Below are 24,803 nucleotides of genomic sequence, written 5' to 3'. Positions count from 1 at the left end.
GATATGACAACCGAAGGGGTCCCAGTATGAAAAGAAAAGGCACCCGTGACAATCGTTACTGGTTGTTGGGCTGTATGGTGGGCGACAGTAAGGCTGATATCTTCCTGCTGTCTGGGGCGTTCACAGACACGTCTTTACTGGTCATTGGGCCTATTTCGAAGCGGGACTCGTCACTGAAGACAGTTCTACTACAGTTAATGATATTCCTTGCCGAAGAGGTGTCTGGAGACTCTTTGGACAGTGCTAGGATACCAACCTGACTGTCGCCCACCGTATAGCCCTATAACCAGGAGAGATGGTCTGGGATCCCATTTCTTTCCATAGCAGGACCCCTTTAGTTGTTATCCGCGGCACTCTTGCAGCACAGCGGTACGTCAAAGATATTCTACTCCCCGTTTTGTTGCCCTTCATGGCAAGCCATCCTGGGCTTACATTCATTGGCTGCTTCCATGTGACAGCACAGAAGCACATGAACACCCTAATTTTTAGCACCTTGTAAATTTATTGGTTATTTTTCCTTGAATGCTATTAAACTTAACACACATGCAGTAACCTAAAATACAACCTCTGACAATAAAGTTTGGGGAATAGTCCTGTAACATTAACGTATATGAACTGCGAACTATAGTTATGTCACTGTCCTTCGAAATAGTCACCTCCCATAAATATGCACTGCTGAGCTCTGCGATGGGGAAGGAAATCAGCCCTGCCCTTTCAAAGAAAACATCCCGTCATTTGCCTCAAACGATTTAGGGAAATCACGGAAAACTTAAATCAGGATGGCTGGACACGGGTTTGAGCCGTCATCCTTCCGAATGCGAGTCCAGTATGCTGACCACTGCGCCACCTCACTCAGTGCCAAGCTTAATACAGAACTTTAAATTGGTCCTTTGCTCGTTCATTGTCCAGTTCTCAGTTCAGAACCAACGCACTAAACAACCACTTCGTCCAAAAGGTCTAACACGGAACACACACGATGCTCAACTGATCTACGATAGGGGCAAGCCGTCAACACCGGCTGCTACGCAGTTGCAGCGTTGTCAGTCGCCCGTGTTGCCCGATCGACCGCTCTGACTTCATTCACCAGACTTTATTGTTAGAGGTTGTATACGGCACTTAATCTACCGTGCTCTGCTACATTGCTACTCTTCTAGACTCACTGAAACTTGGCATCAGGGCAGCGAGCACACCTTCAGCTGTGCACGTTTTGAATGAGATTTTGCTGATGTGACACTGGCGTGACGTAATTGCCTTATGGGTCAAATACATAAGGATTTGATAAACCACGTGTCCGAAAGAACAGATACCATCTTCATATATAAGCATAAATGGTTGTGTGGGTGCAACGTAAAAATGTCTGATTTTCAGCCCAGAAATTAATTCGTGGACTTAGTGGACTTCCTTTCCTCGGCGGTTTCTGTCGGTCACGGTTACGACGGTACTCACATTATTGTAAGTCTCTTGAGGGACTGTGCTGCGCTGCTTATCGACCGCCATCGAACTATCGTCACTCATGGTTCGCTTTCGCTTGTAACCGTGGCAATATTCTCGTTAAGGATCCGGTACACTTGTCTGGAAAAACAAATAACCACGAAAACTCCCACTCACACAAAAATGCGAAACAGAGAGTAACGAAAGTTTACACATTACTTCGCTCTTTCCCCAAACTGAATTACGTTCAAAACAACAAAATTCCACATAATTCTTTTTATTGTCAGGCAATTTATGCTCATTATTAGTATTACTACCATTATTATTATTGGCAGTGGCTGCAGTGGTATTAATTTGTTCATACGCATAACTGTGATAGGCCTACGACATATTCTATTCCACTCTCAAATTTATCTAAATCTAAAAATTTGTGAACGGCCAGAATGTATACTCACGATTCGGCACTGCTTACATTTCAGGTTTGAACACTCTAAGGACTGTAATTTCATATGAATAAGCATTGAACTATGTTATATCAGTCACGGAACCGAAATTGTTCGAGGGTGTCACGAACTATTATATATTCCATAAATACGTCCGTGTCGCGTATTGTAAGGTGCACACTTCGGAATTTCAGTCCCACGATATTAAAGCTCACGACGACGGCTGCGAGTGTGCTGGAGTCCTACACCTGCGACAGATGTGTAACGGATCTGGTGACCTTATTTTAATCGCTGATTCGCTAAATACCAGCATCGCGCGTCATCGTCGCTACACTATCATGGAATCTTGCAACGAAGTGAGGTGCAATAAAAGTGGAGATTTTTAAAAAATACTGCTTCATGAAAACCGGCTCTAAATTATAAAAATTGTGCAGTACCAGTTTTATCTTTAAAATAAAGTATTGAGGCAGTCGTAAAATTGTAATTTGTCAATCTATGACAACACGGGCGCATTAACGGTACCAACATGTAAATATACTGCTTGCTCCCCATCCTTCCCTACAATTTTTCTGATTATTTCGAAGAAAGTACTCACATGTGCTCCCATCGTTCTGTGCATTAACGTTATTTTACATATTCAAATTTCTCATACAGTAAGTAAATTTTTTTTCTGAACACATTCGCAAACCACCATTGCATGAACCTGCAATAAATTTGCTCTTCTGATTGGCCAAGAACCGCAGCCCGCAGCTATTTGAAACTGACGTCTAATGTAGACGCGTTTGGGGCTGGTTTGTTTATAATATCACTCGAGGTGCATGGGTTTTGCACTCAGTGTATTGCGAGTATTGAATACACGCCTCACTCTGTGGATACTCATTATTCAACCAAATTGATAATATTGACTTGTGCGATCTATATTTAATGTCAGAGAATGATGTTTATTAAATGTTCTTGATCCTGATTCTTGAATGTTTGAATAAAGATACAGGGAGAGTATTTGAATATGGTTTTATTGCTTATGAGCGGCACAGTAAATTTTATTTCATTCCTTTGGCACAGAATCCCACAATGGAATTACTGGTTGTTAACTAACAAACTTAAGTTCTTCCAGCTAACACAACGAGATTAGGTCACCAGTTGATTACATGATCTTTTATACTATTTCAATATAAGACGGCCATCCTATTATGGTATAAGATGTCCACTGCAGCTCTTCAGCATGTAGGCACTTGTCGTAGTTCCACTCTCAGATCGATTCCGCCGATTGGTCTCAGCAAGAGGTTGTTGGAATCCATGCGTACTTCTACCTGCTTGTCTCCAACAGGCAGAAAATCAAATTTTGACAGTAGATGTATCATCGCCAACTTCACCAGCATGAATCCGAAACGCCTGCCTGCAACAAAATAGATGTGTCAGCCGTTCTTTGTAGGTGTGACTGATAATGCTACATGTTTTCAACATTGAATTTCCAGAATCAGTCAGAAACTTAATCCCATTCAACCCACATAAGACTGCAAAAAATTTTGAAATAATTCCTTATATTGAACATTTGTGGAATTGTATCAAGTCGTAGAGAGGCCAAAGAGGCCCTGCAGGAAAACTTCTTAAATTTATTCAGGGCGTACAGAAACTTGCATCCATTCTCTGTAGGGACAGTGCTGTTTCGAAAACTGTAACAAAATCACTCTGTCTTGTGTTTTCATTCCATCGTTTGCAGTAAGGCTTTTGATAAAATATACTGTTCAACAATGCGATACGATGACCTTCTTTCATTCATAAATGTCTTAATTGCATTTGTTGGATTTATGACAGTTTACCAGTTACATCAGAACTAGAACTCCAGAAGAAAACAAAAATTACTACTAAATATAATTAAAAGGTATTAAAAAAGTTAAGATAAAGAGAAAAAAGTATACCCGCTACCTTGTATGTGTTTATGGCTTTTTTCTTCTTATCTTGTACTTTTTAACATTTTTAACTGTTTCTATGTAACAGAAATTTTGCATTTTTGTTATTTCTGGCTAGTTAGTTATAATGATGACTCAGCAGAACCGAAAATAGTTGACTGTAATAAATCAACAAAATGCGAGCAACAAATTCGTGAAAAAGAAGCGTATTTCAAATAGATCACTTGGTCAGGTTAACAACGCAAAATGTTATTGCAGTAGTATAGGGAGCATGGTTTAATTTTTTTTCTCCACTCAAAATCTACTTCCACTACTTCCTGTTGTAGATGACTATTGAGGATCTGTGGTCTTTTCATCTTCTAAAACGAAGTATACACAATAGCACACAAACAAGAACCGTATTGAAAGTGCTTGTTTCAAACAGGTGAATGAAAGCATGAAAGGTCTATAATATGGCTCCACCTAATGAAAATTTTGTGTTCAAATACCCATCAGTTCTAATAGATCTATTACCAATTGACTTAGCAGTGATCTGATTCTCACGTTGAAATTTGGCTTACTACACAAGAAGAAAATCAAAAGAAAATGAAACAAGACGTAAAGTCTTTGATCTGGCTTAGTTGCTGTGGTATGGTTGATTATTATTACTACACGTCAGAATTAATTAATACAAAGCTCGACAATAACAACATTTTGCTGTATTCCTGTTATCTTCCGCCACATCTCTCTGTTCAGGGCATTCTCATTACAAACATTGCGATGCTCCAGTATTTCATTGATGTGTTATTTCCAAGAACATCGTGTTCTGTGGCGTTTATGTATACCAGGCGATTTCCATTCAAACCCTACCAATAACCCGACATTCTCAACAACTCGGCATACCTCAGCAATGATATTGTTTCAGTTCCATCTATCACTCTTATATTTGCCCTCATTCTTGCTCTTAGTTCATCATTAATTTAATCTGTACCTTAACGTCTTTGTAGATTTCAATAATAGTGAGTAAAATATGGACATCCCCATCTATATTTTTCATAGCCTCCCACAGTTAATCTGTACCTTATAATCTCTCTACATTTCGACAATAATCTGTAAAATATGGTTATCCATGTCTAAATTTTCCCTGCTTTCCACAGTTTTCCTCTAGGAAGTATGTCATAAGCTTTTGCTACATCTACAAGGCGATATGTAAGTCCTTTCCTACTGCTATAAGTTTCTCCATTAGTTGTTGTAAAAGAAAGAGATTATTTGCACAGCATCTGTTCTGTCTGAACCGTCTTTCGTCTTCCCTAATAAAAAAGCCAACCCTCTGCGTTTTTTTCTCACAATAATTTTTCGGTAGACATTTTCATTATTTAAAAGACAAAACAGGAAACTTAAAAAGAAGGGCTCCTTAAATAAGTACATTTTTGGACATCCTCAGCGAAGGAAAGAGGTCAGGTTAACAAAATAAATATTCTGTAGTTCTGGAAAACAAAGTCAACGGTGCCTGAATCACGAAAAGAAGAAAAGAACTGGAAAGAAACATTAAAGTATTAAAATTACAGACAGAAACTCGTTTGAATTTAGGAGTCTCCCAAGTGAACGTAACAAACTTAAGAAAGAACATAGATGTAAGAAACTGAATGGCAATATGGTGGAGAAGTTTATGGAGTACTGAAAACTGGAAACTAGGAAAGTAGAAGAAATATGTTTTTTCTTAAACAGTCACATTCGTATTCCTGTATGACTGGCTTTAAACGTGTCAGATGATCATCTGAGCAACAGTAGGCAGTACTGTGGTCTTAGACTCAATGAAAAGCATTTATTGTCGCTCATTGAGTAACAATTGACGTTCCTGGAAGAGTTACAAGACCACAATGCTACATGTTGTTCTAAACATGACCATTTGACGGGTTGAAATCTGTCAAGTAATACACCATGGGTGGGTAGCGTCAGGAAAGAAAGAAATTTTCAACAAACAAATAAAGAAAAATTTAGCTTTTTTTTCAGTTGAAGAAATGAGATTAAAAACGCTGTTCGTTCTATTTTTACGAAATAAATGTGCATCCACAGTTTCCCAACACACCAGTGTTGCCCAAATTTCTGTTTGTCGAATCACATTCATTACACTGATGGTTCATAATTTCTAAATTGATTTCAGAGATTTTAGTTTATGTTACTCCATTTTATTTAGTGTATCGCCGTTGATTCCATTCTGTTTATCTGAGTAAATTTCATCCAATTAACCAGTAAGAAGCGCTTCTCCCCTTTTTAATACAAGTGAATCAGTTGTAACATTTTGTGCACAAATCAACATTATCTATGACAGATGTTGATAGACGACTTGTTGCTAATCTATTTGTGCATAACACTCTGAAGATAGTCTCAGTTTTATTCAATCTGTACACTGACTCGGTTGTGAACGAAACAGATGAGAAATTTGGAAAATAAATTAAAGTTCAGGGAGAAGAAATGAACACTTTGCAGTTTGTTGATGGCGTTGTAACTGTTGCAAGGGACTTGGAAGAGAAGATGAACGAAATGGATAACGTCCTGAAAAGTGGTTATGAGATGTACAGTAGCAGAAGTAGAACAAGGGTAATGGAACGTAGTCGAGTTAATTCAGGCAGTGTTGAGAGACTTAGATTAGGCGGCAGAATACCTGATGATGGCCGACTGGCAACAGAAAGAAAATCACTTCTGAAGAAGATAAATTTATAACATCAGGTACATATTTAATTGTTAGAAAGTCTTTTCTGAAGTGTGACCATGTATGGAAGTGAGACATGGACAACAAACAGCGGGCAAGTGCTCTACCATCTGAGCTATCGAAGCACAACTCACGCCCGGTCCTCACAGCTTTACTTCTGCCAGTATCTCGTTGCCCGCGAAAGGCAAAGGTCCCGAGTTCGAGTCTCGGTCGGGCACAGTTTTAATCTGCCAGGAAGTTTCATATCAGCGCACACCCCGCTGCAGAGTGAAAATCTCATTCTGGAAAGATGAGGAGATACTTAATCGAATTGGGGAAGAAAGAAATTTATGGTGGAACCTGACTAAAAGAAAGGATCAGTTAGTAGAATACATGCTGAGACATCAAAGAACCGTCAGATAGGTAATGGAGGAGACTGCGGGTGTATATGATGAGGGATACAGGGATAAAAAATGTTGAGGGAGACAGAGGCTGGAATATAGTGAACAGAATCAGATGAGTGTAGGTAGCAATACTCAGAGACACTCGGAGAGCTGCATCATTATCATACTCATCATCATCAACATCATTAACAACAACAATAGCAGTATTAGTGTTCGAACATTTGGCGTGATTTAGTATTGTAGTTTTTCACAATTACCTCCAGTGCACTAAATATATTTATCTCAGGTACTTACATTTCTGGATGTTTTGGAAAAATCATAGTTGACACTATTTGTCATTTTATTAGGAGTTACATTAAACGTAGTTATCCACCAACGTGTTGCACACATGCGTGACTGATCTTTTTCGATACTTTTGTATTTGTTACTCTATATGCAACAACATATTCATATAAATTATGAAAAAAATTAACAAACAATAAAGAAGAAACTTGGAGAAACTCACCAATGCAGATGCGTGGTCCTTCCCCAAAGGGCAGATAGGAAAAGGGATGCCTTGATACCTTCTGCTCGTCGGAAAAGTGTTCCGGGTCGAAATTTTCAGGATTCCGAAAGAACTTTCTGTCATAATGGAGTCCCATAATTGGAATGACCACCTTAGTCCCTTTCTCCAAGACACAGTCATATCTTGACAGTTTATAATCTTGCGCCACCTCGCGATTGAGAACCGGAACGGGCGGGTACATACGAAGGGTTTCTGAAAAAAAGGACGGATGTCAAAAAGATGTCCTAATAAGTATTCTATAACGGTGCTCCATGTTAAGTTTTAAATCGTCTCATGGCGACCGTAGTTAATTTGTAGACTGAAATTAAATCACAGAAAATATATGATTGCGATAGTCTCACTACAGCAAGGGAAAACTGTTAGTTACTAGTTTGTAGACCATTTGGTATATGACCATTTGGTATATCTGATATAACAAGTTTTTTCTTCTCAACGATCAACAAGGAAATTAACCAAGTGGGACGCTATGAACGAGACAGTGATCGAATTATTCTCCTGAGTATTGAAAATGGGCCAACACCAGCCATTATCGAGCAAGTTTTCAAGTCCATATCACACACTGATGATGAGAAAAGAGAGAGAATATATGTGGAAATAGAGCAACTGAGAAAATGGATAAGGGCGATAGAAATTTGATTGTCCTAAGCCAGTGGTCGGCAAACCGCAGCTCGCGAGGCACAACCCTTCGGTGTGGCTCTTCCACAAAATACAAACGTGCGGTGGCATAACAACCTCTTAACGCTGCTGTAACACAATGAAGTTTTTCTCCTTTTAATATTTAAATGGGCAACTTTGAAATGCAGTTGCTAGAATTGAAAAACAAACAATTGCGGAACTCGAAATTTGAATGTTTTTGTACTGATACAGAAACAGTTTAGAAAAAAAAAGGTGAACTTAGTTCTCCGCACAAGGGATCTGCTTTAGAAGACTTGGAGAAGATTCTTGACAACTGGAATAGTACTCCTGACTCATGTAATCAGTTTCTGTTCTTTTTGTATTCGGGACTACATATTATGCAAACAGTCATTTTGAAGCGTGAACCCTATCAGGAGTAAATTGAGAAATCGTCTTATTGATGAGAACCTGAAATCTTCCCCCAAAATTAAATACAAATTACGAACTTCCTAGGAGATGCAAGGCCACTGTTTACATTAGTGTTTGTCAGTCACTGTCATGATTTAATTTTATGGATGCATTACAGTTTAATTTTATCGATAAATACCGTCGTTATTATGTATTGTGTCAAGATCGATTCAAAGTACCTATAGTTTAACTGAGACTTAAAACATTATACAAAGTTTATTAAATTGTTTTAGGGTGCATTGTGAAGTATTGAGAGAGCTATTTGAGATGGTTTAGACACACAGGGAGGATGAACGAAATGAGACAGACGAAACAAATATACAAGGTGAGTGTAGATGGGGGAGTGAACGGGTCGACCTCAGCGAAAGTACCTCAATGATTGTGGGCGTTTCGAGCAAAACACAACTTGGAGGTCCTCTAATTAAGTTGATAACAATGTACCTGCCTATATAGTTTAGGTTTAAAAAAATTGACTCTAAATAGAAATTTCAGTCGTTGTGCTACTGATATTTGGCTCTGCTGACTAATGAGTTTGTTGACCTCTGTCCTAAGCGACTGTAATGCTACTACAGTGTAGCCGATGCGAAGTAAGGTTGCTAGAGAGTAGGATACTCATCAAAAGCAGTGAGTGAATAAGAAATTCAAATGAAAACCATAAAAGTTCGGAGAGGAACTGTAACTGGTGCTAATATCTCTTTGCAGCATTTCATATTCTCCCTTTATGATCCATATGCATTGTTACAATCACGCAATTCTTCTTAATCTTAACACTATAATGAACTTGCCCACTCTCGTCCCACACGGTAATAACTTGTGTGCCCTTAGATGATTAATAACAACTTGGAAAAAAAACTGTACACCATATCTTCTAGAAACTATAATAGTTAACTGAGATCCAAAATGTTCTGATAAGTGGTTTAAGGTGCTGTTACAGCAAACCTTGTTGTACTCTGTGGCTGAAAACATGAGTGCATAAGGCACTTTGTGGGAAAACAGTTACAAACCTTCGGTGCTGAATAAATGCACGAATAAAAAAGGCTCTCTCTCTCTGCCTTTGCGGGTGGGCGGGTGGTTGGGTGCGTGTGTGCGCACGTGTATGTAGGACGTAGGATACAGTTGTATGAGATTAGTGTGTACCTAAACAATCTGTAATAGAATCGGCTAATGCAGGTAGCGACGAGTCAGGGTATTCTTGGACACGTAGGCAACTTCTAACGCTGGGACAGGATGATGGCGAAGTAAGAGTTGTGGATTGTTTGGCATCTTTGTTTCTATTTTAGTTTTCCCGTTGTAAAATTGTCATTGCTTCTGTAAAATGCTTTGACTTTTGTGTCCAATGATCATACGTCAGCCTATATTATGAACATATGAGTATGAAGTACAAGTGAATGTCAATAAACAGTTATTATGTACCGAATGATGTCGTAATAAGTAAACAAGGAATGTATACAGGACGTTGCGTAATTCAACAGTGTTTTAGCCTAATTTTTACGAGGCGTAGCTATAAAGCATTAATTATCACCTCAAAAAATTAAGTCACACAATTATTTTTTCCAGTTGTATGCCGACAATACCGGTACGGAGTGAATTCGTCACAACAGAACGCCACTAGAGGAGTCAAAGCAAAATAGTCCCTGCTACTGATGAAGTGGGAATGGGCTGCCTCATTTTGTTCTGTATACTGTAGCGGCGTGGGGATTTCTTTGTTTATCAGGACTGCGGGCGAGGATCTGCAAACAAAACAGTAGCTTCGAATAATAATGTAGCTGTAAGCCTCTGGTCCACTTTTCGGACGTTGTTGTTGTGATCTTCAGTCATGAGACTGGTTTGATGCAGCTCTCCATGCCACTCTATTCTGTGCAAGCTTCTTCATCTCCCAGTACCTACTGCAACCTACATCCTTCTGAATCTGTTCAGTGTATTCATCTCTTGGTCTCCCTCTACGATTTTTACCCTCCACGCTGCCCTTCAATGCTAAATTTGTGACCCCTTGATGCCTCAGAACATATCCTACCAACCGGTCCCTTCTTCTTGTCAAGTTGTGCCACAAACTCCTCTTCTCCCCAATTCTATTCAATACCTCCTCATTAGTTATGTGATCTACCCATCTCATCTTCAGCATTCTTCTGTAGCACCACATTTCGAAAGCTTCTTTTCTCTTCTTGTCCAAACGATTTATCGTCCATGTTTCGCTTCATTACATGGCTACACTCCATACAAATACTTTCAGAAACGATTTCCTGACTCTTAAATCTATACTCGATGTTAACAAATGTCTCTTCTTCAGAAACGCTTTCCTTGCCATTGACAGTCTACATTTTATATCCTCTCTACTTCGACCATCATCAGTTATTTTGCTCCCCAAATAGCAAAACTCTTTTACTACTTTAAGTGTCTCATTTCGTAATCTAATTCCCTCAGCATCACCCAACTTAATTCGACTACATTCAATTACCTCGTTTTGCATTTGTTAATGTTCATCTTATATCCTCCTTTCAAGACACTGCCCATTCCGTTCAACTGCTCTTCCAGGTCCTTTGCTGTCTCTGAAAGAATTACAATGTCATTGGTGAACCTCAAAGTTTTTATTTCTTCTCCATGGATTTTAATTCCTACTCCGAATTTTTCTTTTGATTCCTTTACTGCTTGCTCAATATACAGATTGAATAACATCGGGGAGAGGCTACAACCCTGTCTCAATCCCTTCCCAACCACTGCTTCCCTTTCATGCCCCTCCACTCTTATAACTGCCACCTGGTTTCTGTACAAATTGTAAATAGCCTTTCACTCCCTGTATTTTACCCCTGCCACCCTTAGAATTTGAAAGAGAGTATTCCAGTCAACATTGTCAAAAACTTTCTCTAAGTCTACAAATGCTAGAAACGTAGGTTTGCCTTTCCTTAATCTTTCCTCTATGATAAGTCGTAAGGTCAGTATTGCCTCACGTGTTCCAATATTTCTACGGAATCCAAGCTGATCTACCCTGAGGTCAGCTTCTACCAGTTTCTCGGACGTGTCGTACCGTAAACATACCGCACCCATGACGTCAGAAGCACAGGTTGCCTGCATGCAGTACAACGATGTAGCCAGCGGAGAGTCCAGGGGGTCCGGAGCCTCATATCACCCAAATGAAGTTACGCACGATCTAGTCGCCGTTTAGGGAAACTTAAGATGTTTTGATTTTTAGTCATACGACGAAAACGGGATACAAACTATCGATAGTCAGCAAGACCAACCACGGATTTAAACTATCTACACATCCATAGCACTATCGGCTATCGCCCATCCCTATTTTAGCCGAGACCGGTTGTTGTCCTTGCTTGAGCTCAGTTGTTGTTTGTTAATGAACTCAGTTCTTACTTGCAGCTGAATTCAATGTGTTACCGTTAATTGTTTTTTGTGTTGTGTGCTACTGTGATAGTTTATAATTACGGATAAGTTTGTAAGAAGAAAGAAGAGGAAAATCGATTCTGATTCGTCCGCTAGTGTTGTGGTAAGTTAAAAGCACACACACTTCTATAATAGCCTAATTACCTATCTATAGCAGTTTAATGTTAGCACTGGAATTGTTTTTGGAGTCTGGTAGTACTTACACGATTTCCTTTGTTGTTATTGTTTTCGTTTGTTCCCTTGTTGTATTTTTGTGAAGGCACAATGAGACGGAACAAAATTTTGTGGATAGAATGCGACAGATTATTACCAGATTCGATGAACTGACAGCGAACGACGGAGCGAACGAAATTATTCTACAGGAGGCAAAACGCAGGATCCTACATGTATTCCTAACAAGAGTGACACCCGATATGTTAAGAAGGATGCGGGCAAAATGCTCAAAGGACCTGGTTGCCGCCAGCAGGATGGCCACAGGACTCGAAGGGAGAGGTATAGTAACAAGAGTGTGGACAGAAGGAATGTCTTTTCTGCTGATGTGATGTGTTATCGATGTTGGCGTTCAGGTCACATGCAGAGTGTTGCCAATCACAGCGAAAAAAGTGTGGAGTTGTCAGGCACTGAAAACAGGTCTGTAGGAATAAAGGGTATATATCGAGTGACAGAGTAAGAATAACCGATGGTTAAACACCAACAGTAGCTCCAAAACCGCCAGATGACGTTCCCAGTAAGATTTACGCAGGTACAGAGTATTGCTTAATGGAAGTAATAGATGGTAGAGAGCACAGTTTATTATTAGATAAAGAGGCCCACATGCCTGTGGTGAACTGGGACCTCTTGGTCACATGAATGAGGGGTAATGCTGTATAGTCGCTAGATTCAGCGATGTCAAGTGTTTAGGTTGGAGCAAAAAAGTTCCAGGAAATTATGGAAGTTTGTTTAATGTAAGTGAACGGTACTGTGCATTCAGTCAGCGACTAGTGGCTGTCACTCTGATAATATAAATTTGTCACAAGGATTTTCATTTGCCAATTTAGGTGTTGGAGGCAAGGATGAGATAAATTGCTCAAGTTAGGACATTAGCCATAAGCAAACCGCAGAAATAAGTGCATTACACGTGAAAGTGGAAAATTTGGAAGGGGCGGAGAGAGTACCAATGAAGAAGCTATTGTTAGCATTTGAGGACTTACTTAATCCTCCTGGTCCATTACCAGTAACTTCATTATTGCAGACCAGTATTCCAACCAGAGATAAATCACCTGGTCCCAGAAGCAATATAGAGAATCTTATCACTTAAAACCAATTATGGAAGAATTCATTAACCAAACATTGAACAATGGCATCATTGAGGAAAGTATTAATCCATGGAGTGCAACTGTCGTCATCGCTGCAGGAAAATTCTCAGATGGGACAAAGAAACAGAGATTCTACTTTAACTATCGCTATTTGAATAGTAGGGCAGTTACAGATGCATTTGGGATTAAGAATACTATGGAAGCCCCAGATAACTCGGAACAGTGTAGATACTTGTTCACAGTAGATATGAAAAGTGGATATCATCAATTAGAAGTAGTGCCAGAGGGCCAATCAAAAACTAAATTTAGAGTTCCTTGATGTTATTACCAGTATTGGCAAATGCTGTTTTATTTTTGAAATGTACCATCCGTATTTCAACAGCTGTTGGATAGAGTTTTGAGCAGCTGAAACCGAGACAGTGTATGATGTACCTCAATGATACTGTAGTAGCTGTAAAAGATTGGGAAGTATATGTGCAATAGCTGAAGGTTTTTTTTAGGGGTTACATTTTGCATACCTTGCCCTAAGCATCAAACAGTGCCTTTCTGCATAAAAAGAATTACTTAGGACATATGATTAGCCGAGATCGATTAAAAACATATCTGAGATAGATGCATGTGGTACAAATTATACCCATACCAGCGAGGAGTAAGAAATTATAGCCTTTTTGGGACTAGCTAATTACTGTACGAAATTTGTAATGGGTTTTGCGGATATTTCCGAGCCACTCAATCATTTGTTGAAGAAGGGCATCAAGTTCCAATGGACAGCAGAATGTCAAGAAGTGTTTGAAAAACTGAGAGAATTATTAACAGCTAGTGTTGTGTTAATCTACCTGGATCATGAAAATGAATTTATTTAATCATGCAATGCAAGCAACAATGCTGTAGGTTATGTCTTAAGTCAGGAAGAGCAGGGCAAGGAGCATCCAGTTGCTTACACTTCAAGACAACTGAACAAAGCTGAGAAAAATTACTCTTACACTGAGAAGGAGACGTTAAGCTTGACAAATAGCATAACATTCTTGCAGTGTTATTTGTATGGTAAGAAATTTGAGGAACTGACAGATCATCCGTCATTGAAGTTCTGTTAAGTTTGAAGTATCCATCAAATATATTTACACTATGGGCATTAAAACGCAGTAAGTTTGACTTCTAGGTGATTAACAAACCCAGTAGGAAGCATGGTAATGAAGATGGGCTTAGTAGAAAAATTTCTGTAGTATCAGCACTGGGTCATAACCTTATGAAATGGTAGAGAGCACAAGCTGCTGACGCAAACTGCAAACGTTTCAAAACACAATCACAGTTCATGGAAGGTGTTATGTAGGACAATTAGACAGGAGCTACATGTTCATTGCCTGCCCCTTTGCGAGAGGAAGTAGTGAGGGAAGCAAACAAACTAGACATGAGGATCATACAACCTCAGATCAGAGAGTAGATGAACATTATTGATGGAGAACACTAAAGTAAGATGTAGATAAGTACGTGAAAAACTATGTGCCATGTGCACATTAACAGATTCAAGTCATTAGCAGCTACTACAGAGACTGTCAGAGGCAACTAAACCTATTGAGATGATATGAAAGGATATTTTAGTACCTTTTAGCCGAACATCAGTGGAGAACTGTTGTATGCTATTACAGATCTTTTCTCTTGCTATATTGCAAATATTGCTATTCCAAACCAGCAGATGGACGCAGTAGCACGCGCAGTGGTAAATAATTAGTTTTTAAAGTTGAGTATTCTGGAGATCAGGGCAACAACTTCACATCATAGCTGATGAAGCAGTTATTAAGCATTTTCAGATTCAGAATGAGCCCACTACGGTCGCAGGTTCGAATCCTGCCTCGGGCATGGCTGTGTGTGATGTCCTTAGGTTAGTTAGTTTCAGTAGTTCCACGTTCTAGGGGACTGATGACCTCAGATGTTAAGTCCCATAGTGCTCAGAGTCATTTGAACCATTTTTGTCCTATCACAGTTCCTTGGGGTACACCGGAAATCACCTTTACATCTGTCGATTTTGTTCCGTTAAGAGCGACGTGTTGAGTTCTGTCTGCAAGGAAGTCTTGAATCAAGTCGCAAATGTTTTCCGATACTCGATAAGCTCGTATTTTTTTCTCTAAACGACAGTGCGGGACGGTGTCAAGTGCCTTATTGAAATCAAGGAACACGGCATCTAATCTAATCTAACCTGAGCGCCGTTGTTCACGGAGCTGTGGACCTCATGGAGGAACAGAGCGAACTGAGTTTCGCAGGATCTCTGTTTGCGGAATCCATGTTGATTTTTATTCAAAAGATCTTTGCTCTCCAAGAACGTCATAATTCTTGAGCTCAAAGCATGTTCCATAATTTTACAACAGACTGACGACAATATAAGTCTATAATTGTGTGCATCTGCGTACGGCCCTCCTTAAAAACGGGAATGACCTGCGCTTTCTTCCAGTGGCTAGGTACCCTACGTTGTTCAAGTTGTCTACGATAAATTACTGCTAGAAGGGGAGCAACTTCGTTCGCATAATCTTTGTAGAATCTTACAGATAGCTTATGTGGTACTGACGCCTTTCTACTACTAAGTGTTTGTAGTTGTTTTTCTATTCCGCGATCGGTTATCTCATTATCTGCCATTTCGACGTTCGTACGACGATTGAAAGGCGGGACCGTGTTAAATTTTCGACGGTGAAATAATTTCGGAAGTCCGAATTCAGTATTTCAGCCTTCTCTCTGTTAACTTCCATTTCCTTGCCAGTATTGTCGCTGAGTGAATGAATAGATGATTTTGACCCACTTACTGATTTTACATACGACCAAAACCTTTTAGGGATTTAACTCAGGCCGGTTGACAAAGTTTTACTTTCAAAGCCATTGAACGTTTCTCTCATTGCTCTCCCTACGCTCATTTTCGCTTCGTTCAGCTTTTGTTTGTCAGCTAAGTTCTTACTTCTCTTGAATCTGAAATGGAGTTCCCTTTGGTCATGCAGCAGTTTTCTAACACGGGTGTTAAACCATGGTGGGTCTTTCCCATCCCTTAAGGCCTTACGCGGAACATATTTGTGTAGTGCATACTGCACGATTCCTTTGATTTTTTCCATTTGTTTTCCACATTTTCGTTCTCATCACTGAATATTTGACACTGACTGCTCAGATACTCTGAAAACTGTATCCCTTCACTCTTTCTAAGCAAAAGTATCTTCCTAGCTGTCTTAAAATCTTTTGTCAGACCCATTGTCATAGATGCTATCACAGCCTTATGATCACTCATACGTTCTCCTGCGTTAACTGATTTGATAAGTTCATATCTGTTTGTTGCCAGGAGGTTTAAGACGTTACCGTCACGAACTGGTCCCCTAACTATGCTCAAAGTAATTTTCGGACAAGACATCCAGAATAGTGTCGCAGCAATCCCTGTCTCTGGCACCAGTTTTGATAGCATGATACTCCCAGTCTATAAACGGCAACCTCAAGTCATCCCCAATTACAACGGCATGGTCAGGAAAATTACTAACGATATTTTTCAAGTTCTGTCTGAAGCGCTCTACCACTAGAGCTTCTGACCCAGGCCGTCTATAAAGCATCCGATTACGATTTTTGACCAACCTTCCATACTTAACTTCACACATAATTCACGATCGGAATCCCTGATAACCTTACTAGATTTTATCGAATTCTTTACTGTAATAAACACAGCGGCACCATTGGCGGGCCGGCCGCGGTGGCCGAGCGGTTCTAGGCGCTTCAGTCCGGAACCGCGCGACTGCTACGGTCGCAGGTTCGAATCCTGTCTCGGGCATGGATGTCTGTGCTGTCCTTAGGTGAGTTAGGTTTAAGTAGTTCTAAGTTCTGGGGACTGATAACCTCAGATGTTAAGTCCCATGGTGCTCAGAGCCATTTTTGAACCACTGGCGGCTAACCTATCCTTACGACAAATATTCCAATATGAACTTAATATTTCGTTGTCATTAACGTCTTGTTTCAACCAGCTTTCTGTTCCTAATACTATCTGTGCATTGTAACCTTCAGAAAGCTATACTAATTCTTGGAATTTTCCTTGGCTGCTCTTGCGGTTTACTAAAATTATATTAAGGTTTTCTATCTGCGATCTGCGACGACAAACGTTCTCTGTGGATATTGTGGCTAATTTATCAGGCAAATCGTCTTTGATCCTAGGGAGGTTTCTCTAACTTAAAAAAGCCTCATGTGCACGCTCTATATACTCCGTACCCTAGTAGCCGCTTCCTGCGTGTAGTGCACATATAAAGGGGAACACTGTACCCGATAGTGGAGGTGCAGAAATTCGCGTCCGATACCGTCGCAGAGCCGTCTGAGCCTCTGGTTTAGACCTTCCACTCTGCTCCAAACCAGAGGACCGCAATCAACACTGGGTACGATGCTACAAATAGACAGCTTAGCCTCCAGCCCATGTGGGATGTTAGTTGCCTTCACCAAATCAGCCATCCGCCGAAAGGAACCGAGGATGCCCTCAGAACCCAAGCGGCAGGTATCATTCGTGCTGACATGTGCCACTATGTGTAGTCGGTTGCACCCTGTGTGCGCTCGACAGCCGCCGGCAGGGCCTCTTCCACATCACGGACGAGACCCCGGCAAACACATTTTTTTTCTTTTTTTGGGTCATCAGTCTTCTGACTGATTTGATACGGTCCGCCACGAATTCCTCTCCTGTGCAAACCTGTTCATCTCAGAGTAGCACTTGCAACCTATGTCCTCTTTTTATTTGTTGGATGTATTCAACCTCTGTCTTCCTCTACAGTTTTTTCCGTCTATCGCGCCCTCTAGTATCAGGGAAGTCATTCCCTCCTGTCTTAACAGATGTCCTATCATCCTTCTCCTTATCAGTGTTTTCCACATGTTCCGTTCCTCTCCGATTCTGCACAGAACCTCCTCATTCCTTACCTTATCAGTCTACCTAATTTTCGACTTTCATCTGTAGCACCACATCTCAAAAGCTTCGATTATCTTCTGTTCCGGTTTTCCCACAGTCCATGTTTCACTACCATCCAATGTTGTAGTCCAGACGTAAATTCTCAGAAATTTCTTCCTCAAATTAAGGCCGATACTTGATGTTAGTAGACTTCTCTTAGACAGGAATGCCCTTTTTGCCACTGCCACTCTGCTTTTGATGTCCTCTTTGCTCCTTCCGTTACTCGTTAGTTTACTGCCTAGGTAGCTGAATTCCTTAATTTCATCTACTTCGTGACCATCGATCCTGATATTAAGTTTCTCGCTGTTCTCATTTCTACTAATTCTCATTACCTTTGTCTTTCTTCGATTTACTCTCAATCCATACTCTGTACTCATTTAACTGTCCATTTCATTCAGCAGATCATGTAATAATTCTTTACTTTCACTCAGGATAGCAATGTCATCAGCGAATCGTATCACTGATATCCTTTCATCTTGAATGTTAATTCCACTCCTGAACCTTTCTTTTATTTCCGTCATTGCTTCCTCGGTGTACAGATCGAACAGTAGGGGCGAAAGACTACATCTTTGTCTTACACCCTTTTTAAAACGAGCACTTCGTTCTTGGTCATCCACTCTTATTATTCCCCCTTGGCTGTTGTACATATTGTATATGACCCGCCTCTCCCTATAGCTTACCCCTATTTTCCTCAGAATTTCGAACACCTTGCACCATTTTAAATTGTCGAACACTTTTTCCAGGTCGACAAATCGTATGAACGTGTCTTGATTTTTCTTTAGTCTTGCTTCCATTATTAACCGTAACGTCAGAATTGCCTCTCTCGTGCCTTTGCCTTTTCTAAAGCCAAACTCATCGTCATCTAGCGCATCCTCAATTTTCTTTTCCGTTCTTCTGTATATTATTCTTGTCAGCAACTTGGATGCATGAGCTCCTAAGCTGATTATACGATATTTCTCGCACTTGTCAGCTCTTGTCGTCTTCGGAATTGTGTGGATGATGTTTTTCCGAAAGTCAGATAGTACGTCGCCAGACTCATACGTTCTACACACCAACGTGAATAGTCGTCTTGTTGCCACCTTCCCCAACGATTTTAGATATTCTGATGGAATGTTGTCTATCGCTTCTGCCTTATTTGATCTTAAGTCCTCCAAAGCTCTTTGAAATTCTGATTCTAATACCGGGTACCATATCTCTTCTAAATCGACTCCTGCTTCTTCTTCAATCACATCAGACAAATCTTCCCCCTCATAGAGGGTTTCAATGTATTCTTTCCACCTGTCCGCTCTCTCGTCTGCATTTAACAGTGGAATTCCCGTTGCACTCTTAATCTTGTCACCCTTGCTTTTAAAGTCGGCGAAGGTTGTTTTGACTTTCCTGTATGCTGAGTCAGTCCTACCGACAATCATTTCTTTTTCGATTTCTTCATATTTTTCAGGCAGCCATTTCGTCTTAGCTTCCCTGCACTTCCTATTTATTTCGTTCCTCAGCGACTTGTCTTTCTGTATTCCTGAGCCGGCCGGTGTGGCCGTGCGGTTCTAAGAGCGTCAGTTTGGAACCGCGTGACCGCTACGGTCGCAGGTTCGAATCCTGCCTCGGGCATGGATGTGTGTGATATCCTTAGGTTAGTTAGGTTTAAGTAGTTCTAAGTTCTAGGGGACTGATGACCTCAGTAGTTAAGTCCCATAGTGCTCAGAGCCGTTTGAACCTTTTTTTTTTTTTTTTTTGTATTCCTGAGACTCCCGGAACATTTTTGTACTTCCTCCGTTCATCGATCAATTGAAGTATTTCTTCTGTTACCCATGGTTTCTTTGCAGTTATCTTCTTTCTACCTCTGTTCTCCTTCACAAGTTCTGTTTTTCCGTTTTTAGGGATGTCCATTCCTCTTCAACTGTACTGCCTACTGAGCTGTATTGCTGTATCTACAGCCTTAGAGAACTTCAAGCGTATCACGTCATTCCTTAGTACTTCCGTATCCCACTTCTTTGCGTATTGATTCTTTTTGACTAATGACTTGAACTTCAGCCTACTCTTCATCACTACTATATTGTGATCTGAGTCTATATCTGCTCCTGGGTACGCCTTACAATCCAGTATCTGATTTCGGAATCTGTGTCTGACCATGATGTAATCTAACTGAAATCTTACCGTACCACCCGACCCTCCTCCTCTTGTGATTTTTGAACAGTGTATTAGCTATTACTAGCTGAAATTTATTACAGAACTCAATTAATCTTTTCCTCTCTCATTCCTTGTCGCAAGCCCATAGTCTCCTGTAACCTTTTCTTCTGCTCCTTCCCCTACAACTGCATTCCAATCCCCCAAGACTGTTATATTTTCATCCCCCTTACATACTGTGTTACCCTTTCAATATCCTCATACACTTTCTCTATCTGTTCATCTTCAGGTTGCGACGTCGGCATGTATACCTGAACTATCGTTGTCGGTGTTGGTTTGCTGTGAATTCTGATAAGAACGACCCTGTTACCGAACTGTTCACAGTAACACACTCTCATGAATCCTACTCCCGTTTACCAATCTCTGCTGCTGCTGATATTACCCTATACTCATCTGACCAGAAATCCTTGTCTTCTTTCCACTTCACTTCACTGACCCCTACTACATCTAGATTGAACCTTTGCATTTCGCTTTTCAGATTTTCTAATTGACCTACCACGTTCAAGCTTCTGACACTCCACGCCCCGACTCGTAGAATGTTATTACTTCGTTGATTATTCGATCTTTCTCTCATGGTTACCTCCCCCTTGGGAGTCCCCTCCCGGAGATCCGAATGGGGGACTATTCCGGAATCTTTTGCTAAAGGAGAGAGCATCATGACACTTCTTCAGTTACAGGCCACATGTTCTGTGAATACACGTTACGTGTCTTTAATGCAGTGATTTCCACTGCCTTCTGCATCGTCATGCCGTTGATCTTTGTTGGTTCTTCCGCCTTCAGGGGCAGTTTCCCACTCCTCGGACAAGAGTGCCCTGAACCTCTGTCTGCTCCTCCGCCCTCTTTAACAAGGCCGTTGGCAGGATGAGGGTGACTTCTTATGCCGGAAGTCTTCGGCTGCCAATACTGATTATTAATCCAAATTTAAGCAGCGGCGGGATTCGAACCTGGGTCCGAAGACGTTTTGATTATGAATCAAAGACGCTACCTCAAAACCACGGCTGCACTCCGAGTACATATTGGCATTCTTCCCGCCTTGCAGGCTCTTTCCCTGAACGGCTTCATCACCCGCCTAACGTTGGATCTCCCAGTGACAAGCATTCCCATTCTCTGCACTTGTCCGGACTGGGCAGGAAAATCGTCCGCTGGACCAACATGAGAGGCACCCCGTGCTGACTCAGAGTTATCATCAACACTGGGTAACACCTCGTGCCTGTTACTAAGGCGAAGGGAGCCAGCTGCGCGGTCTGTTCCCTCTTTCACCTTCCACCCAGTGCCACAAGAACCCACTACTGTCTGCCACCTACTCTCGAGTATGGACGGATCGGTCAGATGTCGTGTATCAGAGGATGCAGCGACACCCGTGTCACCAGGGCATTCCAACGGCACAGAGGTGTAACAGCTCTCGTGTCTCGTCACTAAGAGCTCAGATGTCGCCGCAACACCGAGCATTAGCCAGAAGCAAGGCGACGGTAGCCGACGCTGCTTCCACCTGTTTACGGACAGCAGCCAATTCTCCATGTGTCTGCTCACAACAAGCACAGTCGCTAGCCATATAGTAGTGTGTAAAAATAGTTATAAGATTTCAAATGGCGCTATTGAGTTTTGAACATACGCAAAATATAACGAAGAGAATAAGGAAACACTAAAAACTGCTCTGCAGGTTTCTCACTATGCCCAGAGACGGAAACCTCTTAAACAAAGATGAATTTCTCTACTGAAGTGGATGTATCTACAGTTATCTGTTACGAGAAACTCTGCTTACCCGAAAGTTACTGCGTGAGATAAGTATGCAAACTAGAATGCACTGGTCTAAACTACATACTATGTAACAGTACGAGATTTGAACTTCGTGGCGTGGCGTGGCGGTCTGACGGGGGGAAAGTTACATTAGGAAGCCGCCTTACACAAGGACACGCACCAAGATTTACGCAAAAACAAACACTTACAGTAATTTCCTAACCACTAGAGTACAAAGTAAAGTACACAAGTATAGTTCACTTCTTTGCAGAAGCACGTGAAAAAAAAACTAAAACTAAACTAAATTACTGTGCGTCAGGCGACTGCCGCTCTGTTATCGCCGCTGGTGCATCTGCTCGGCTCGGCGCTTGCCGGTGCACGCCACATGGTCTTTCTGAACGTACTAACAGCATCACGATGGATGCTCTTGAAAAACAATGTAACTTTTAGTCCATTAGGTAAAAAGTCGATTATATCTGCTGTGTTTAACACCACGCTGAATTTGTCTTTTCATATGTTCAAAAATTTCCGTACCCGACTTCTTTACCCATAATTCAATAGTGAATGTAATGCCAAGAAAAAATAATTTCTACTTTTGTAATCAGGCGAGATGGAAATTCTGGACTGAGTTACTTTAAAACGTGGAACTTTTGAGCGTAATAAGATTAATTCCACCTTGTTGTAGGCGACAGGGTAATAAAACGTCAAAAACGATTAGGAAGATTTTGCGGGGAAAACAAAAAAAAATTATGTAACACGCAACCATTGTTACAATAAAACTCTCAAACGATGCGAGATGAGGAGTAATGTATATGTTTATTTTAAGCTGGATAATAATACATGATAAGTATTAGTTTTTGAAAGAAATTTAACTCAAAACGTTCCTTAAAGACAGCATAACATCCAATAAAAACTCTACATCTGCACCAGCACTGCACCAGCCGCTCAACAGTGTATGGCAGAGCGTACTTCTTGTACCTCTAACTGATCCCCCCTTCTTTGTTCCATTTGTGAATGGCGCTTGGGATGAATTATTGTCGGTAAACCTACGTATTAGCTTTAATTTTTCGAATTTTGTCGAAGTGATCATTTCGCGAGACACATGTAGATGAAAGTAATATATTGCCCGGCTCTTCTCAGAAAGTTAACGTCTTATGCTTTAATTGTAACACTTCTGACGATTCATTCCACAACACTGCTACTAGGCACATGGTACATCAGTTCTGATCTGCAGTACCACCTGGATATAAGATTGTGGAATCACCAAATCCGCCCACTTACATGCCATTCGCAATTAAGTATATCAATCACAGATGAAAAAGCAAATTTTGTGGATTTCGATGATGAAGAAATAATTGTTCGATATAAAGTAAGGAAATGTAATGGGAATATTACGCCTGAAGAGAAGAAAACGAATTACAAGAAGAACAACAACAACCAAGTGAAAAATATGTTAACTCTCTCAATTGATAAACACTATCATCACTAGGACACACAGTGCTGTATATACTAACATCATTCTTGTGAGCTCTCATCCGAAATTGTGGTGAGTCAAGAATACTTGAATCATATTGGATGTTCCACAGTTTCGCGTAAGGAGGATGTAATATCACCCAATTAACAGCTACCGTTTTCAATTTTTTTGATGACATTGCCTATGATAAGAAAGATCATATGAAGGGCATTATCATATTAATTTTGATGCGTATCTTGATATTTAATAGAGTAACAGAAGGGCAAAGACATCACGGAAATGTCTTATGGTATAAATTGAGATGCTTGCTTTTAATTAATTCAGACGCTAATTGAGCTGTATTTGTGAACAACAGCAACATGCTTCACAATTTCATTGAATGTCAGATTAGTCTTAAAAGTTATGCGTTGAAGTCTTGATGAAACGTCTGCAAAAAGCTGTCTTTGCTGCAAAAGTGGGAAGCTGAAATAGAGTCTGTACTGAAATAAGCATTTAAACAGATTTCTCAACCCTAAAGACATTGATTCACGGAGGGCAGCTATTTGAAATGGAAAAGGAGAAAAACCAATATGAAGAAGATGAAGATGTTAAAATCAAAGAAGACAATGTATTTCTACAGTCAGAAACAAGGAAGGAGGTGGAGACATTGGAGGAGAAGAAAATGAATATAACCAGAAAGACAATGATGACAAAAATTATGACAATGATGATGAAAAAGAGAATGAAGAGTTATGAAGAAAATTATAGAAGAGAGAATAGGTAGACGGCAGTATAATTTAAAAAAAAAGTTAGAAAAAGTAATGATACTGTATATGGACTCAGATTCAATCAGATAGCAAGAGTGTGGATGACAGCTGGTTAAATGGTAGATACTGATTGAGATGATTTAATAAATCACAATGTAAGATAATCAGGAATGAGAGAATATATAAAATAATTAAAACCAATAAAAAGGGTTAGACAACATATGATCTTAAAAATTAAGCTGACATTCTCAGGACTATCAGTGCTCATAAACGAAAGTATCTCTCCTGGAGACAATTTCCAACAGATGCTACGTGTATATTAACATCGTTAAGCCTACAATATATAAAAGTGGCAAATCATTATTGACAGAAGATATTGTGCATATCAGCATGGGAATGTATAAGCATGGAAAGAACGAAAATTACACTGACGTGCTGACACTGAAGCCTGGAAAATTGTCTCCAACAAATCATCAGCACATATCGGCTGTATCCACTAGAATAATCTGAATTAATTGGTATAGCTATTAGTTTCCT

At 40.3% G+C, this 24,803-nt stretch overlaps 1 protein-coding gene across 1 annotated transcript in view; it reads right to left on the bottom strand.

Annotated features, from left to right (window-relative positions):
* Positions 1 to 3,025: 3,025 nt before the first annotated feature.
* Positions 3,026 to 24,803, bottom strand: part of LOC124616465 (cytochrome P450 6k1-like) — a 39,086-nt gene continuing 17,308 nt past the window's right edge. Inside the window, exons 3-4 of the mRNA XM_047144774.1 lie at positions 7,365 to 7,616; positions 3,026 to 3,270 (exon numbers count right to left, since the gene is read on the bottom strand). Of these exons, the coding sequence (XP_047000730.1) occupies positions 3,092 to 3,270; positions 7,365 to 7,616 (431 nt within the window). The 3' untranslated portion in view covers positions 3,026 to 3,091. The remainder of the gene's footprint in view (positions 3,271 to 7,364; positions 7,617 to 24,803) is intronic.

This window comes from Schistocerca americana, chromosome 5 (genome assembly GCF_021461395.2).
Source record: "Schistocerca americana isolate TAMUIC-IGC-003095 chromosome 5, iqSchAmer2.1, whole genome shotgun sequence".
Classification (NCBI taxonomy): Eukaryota; Metazoa; Arthropoda; class Insecta; order Orthoptera; family Acrididae; genus Schistocerca; species Schistocerca americana.
Note: the sequence above shows the minus strand (reverse complement) of the source record. Positions and strands in the feature narration are given on the sequence as shown.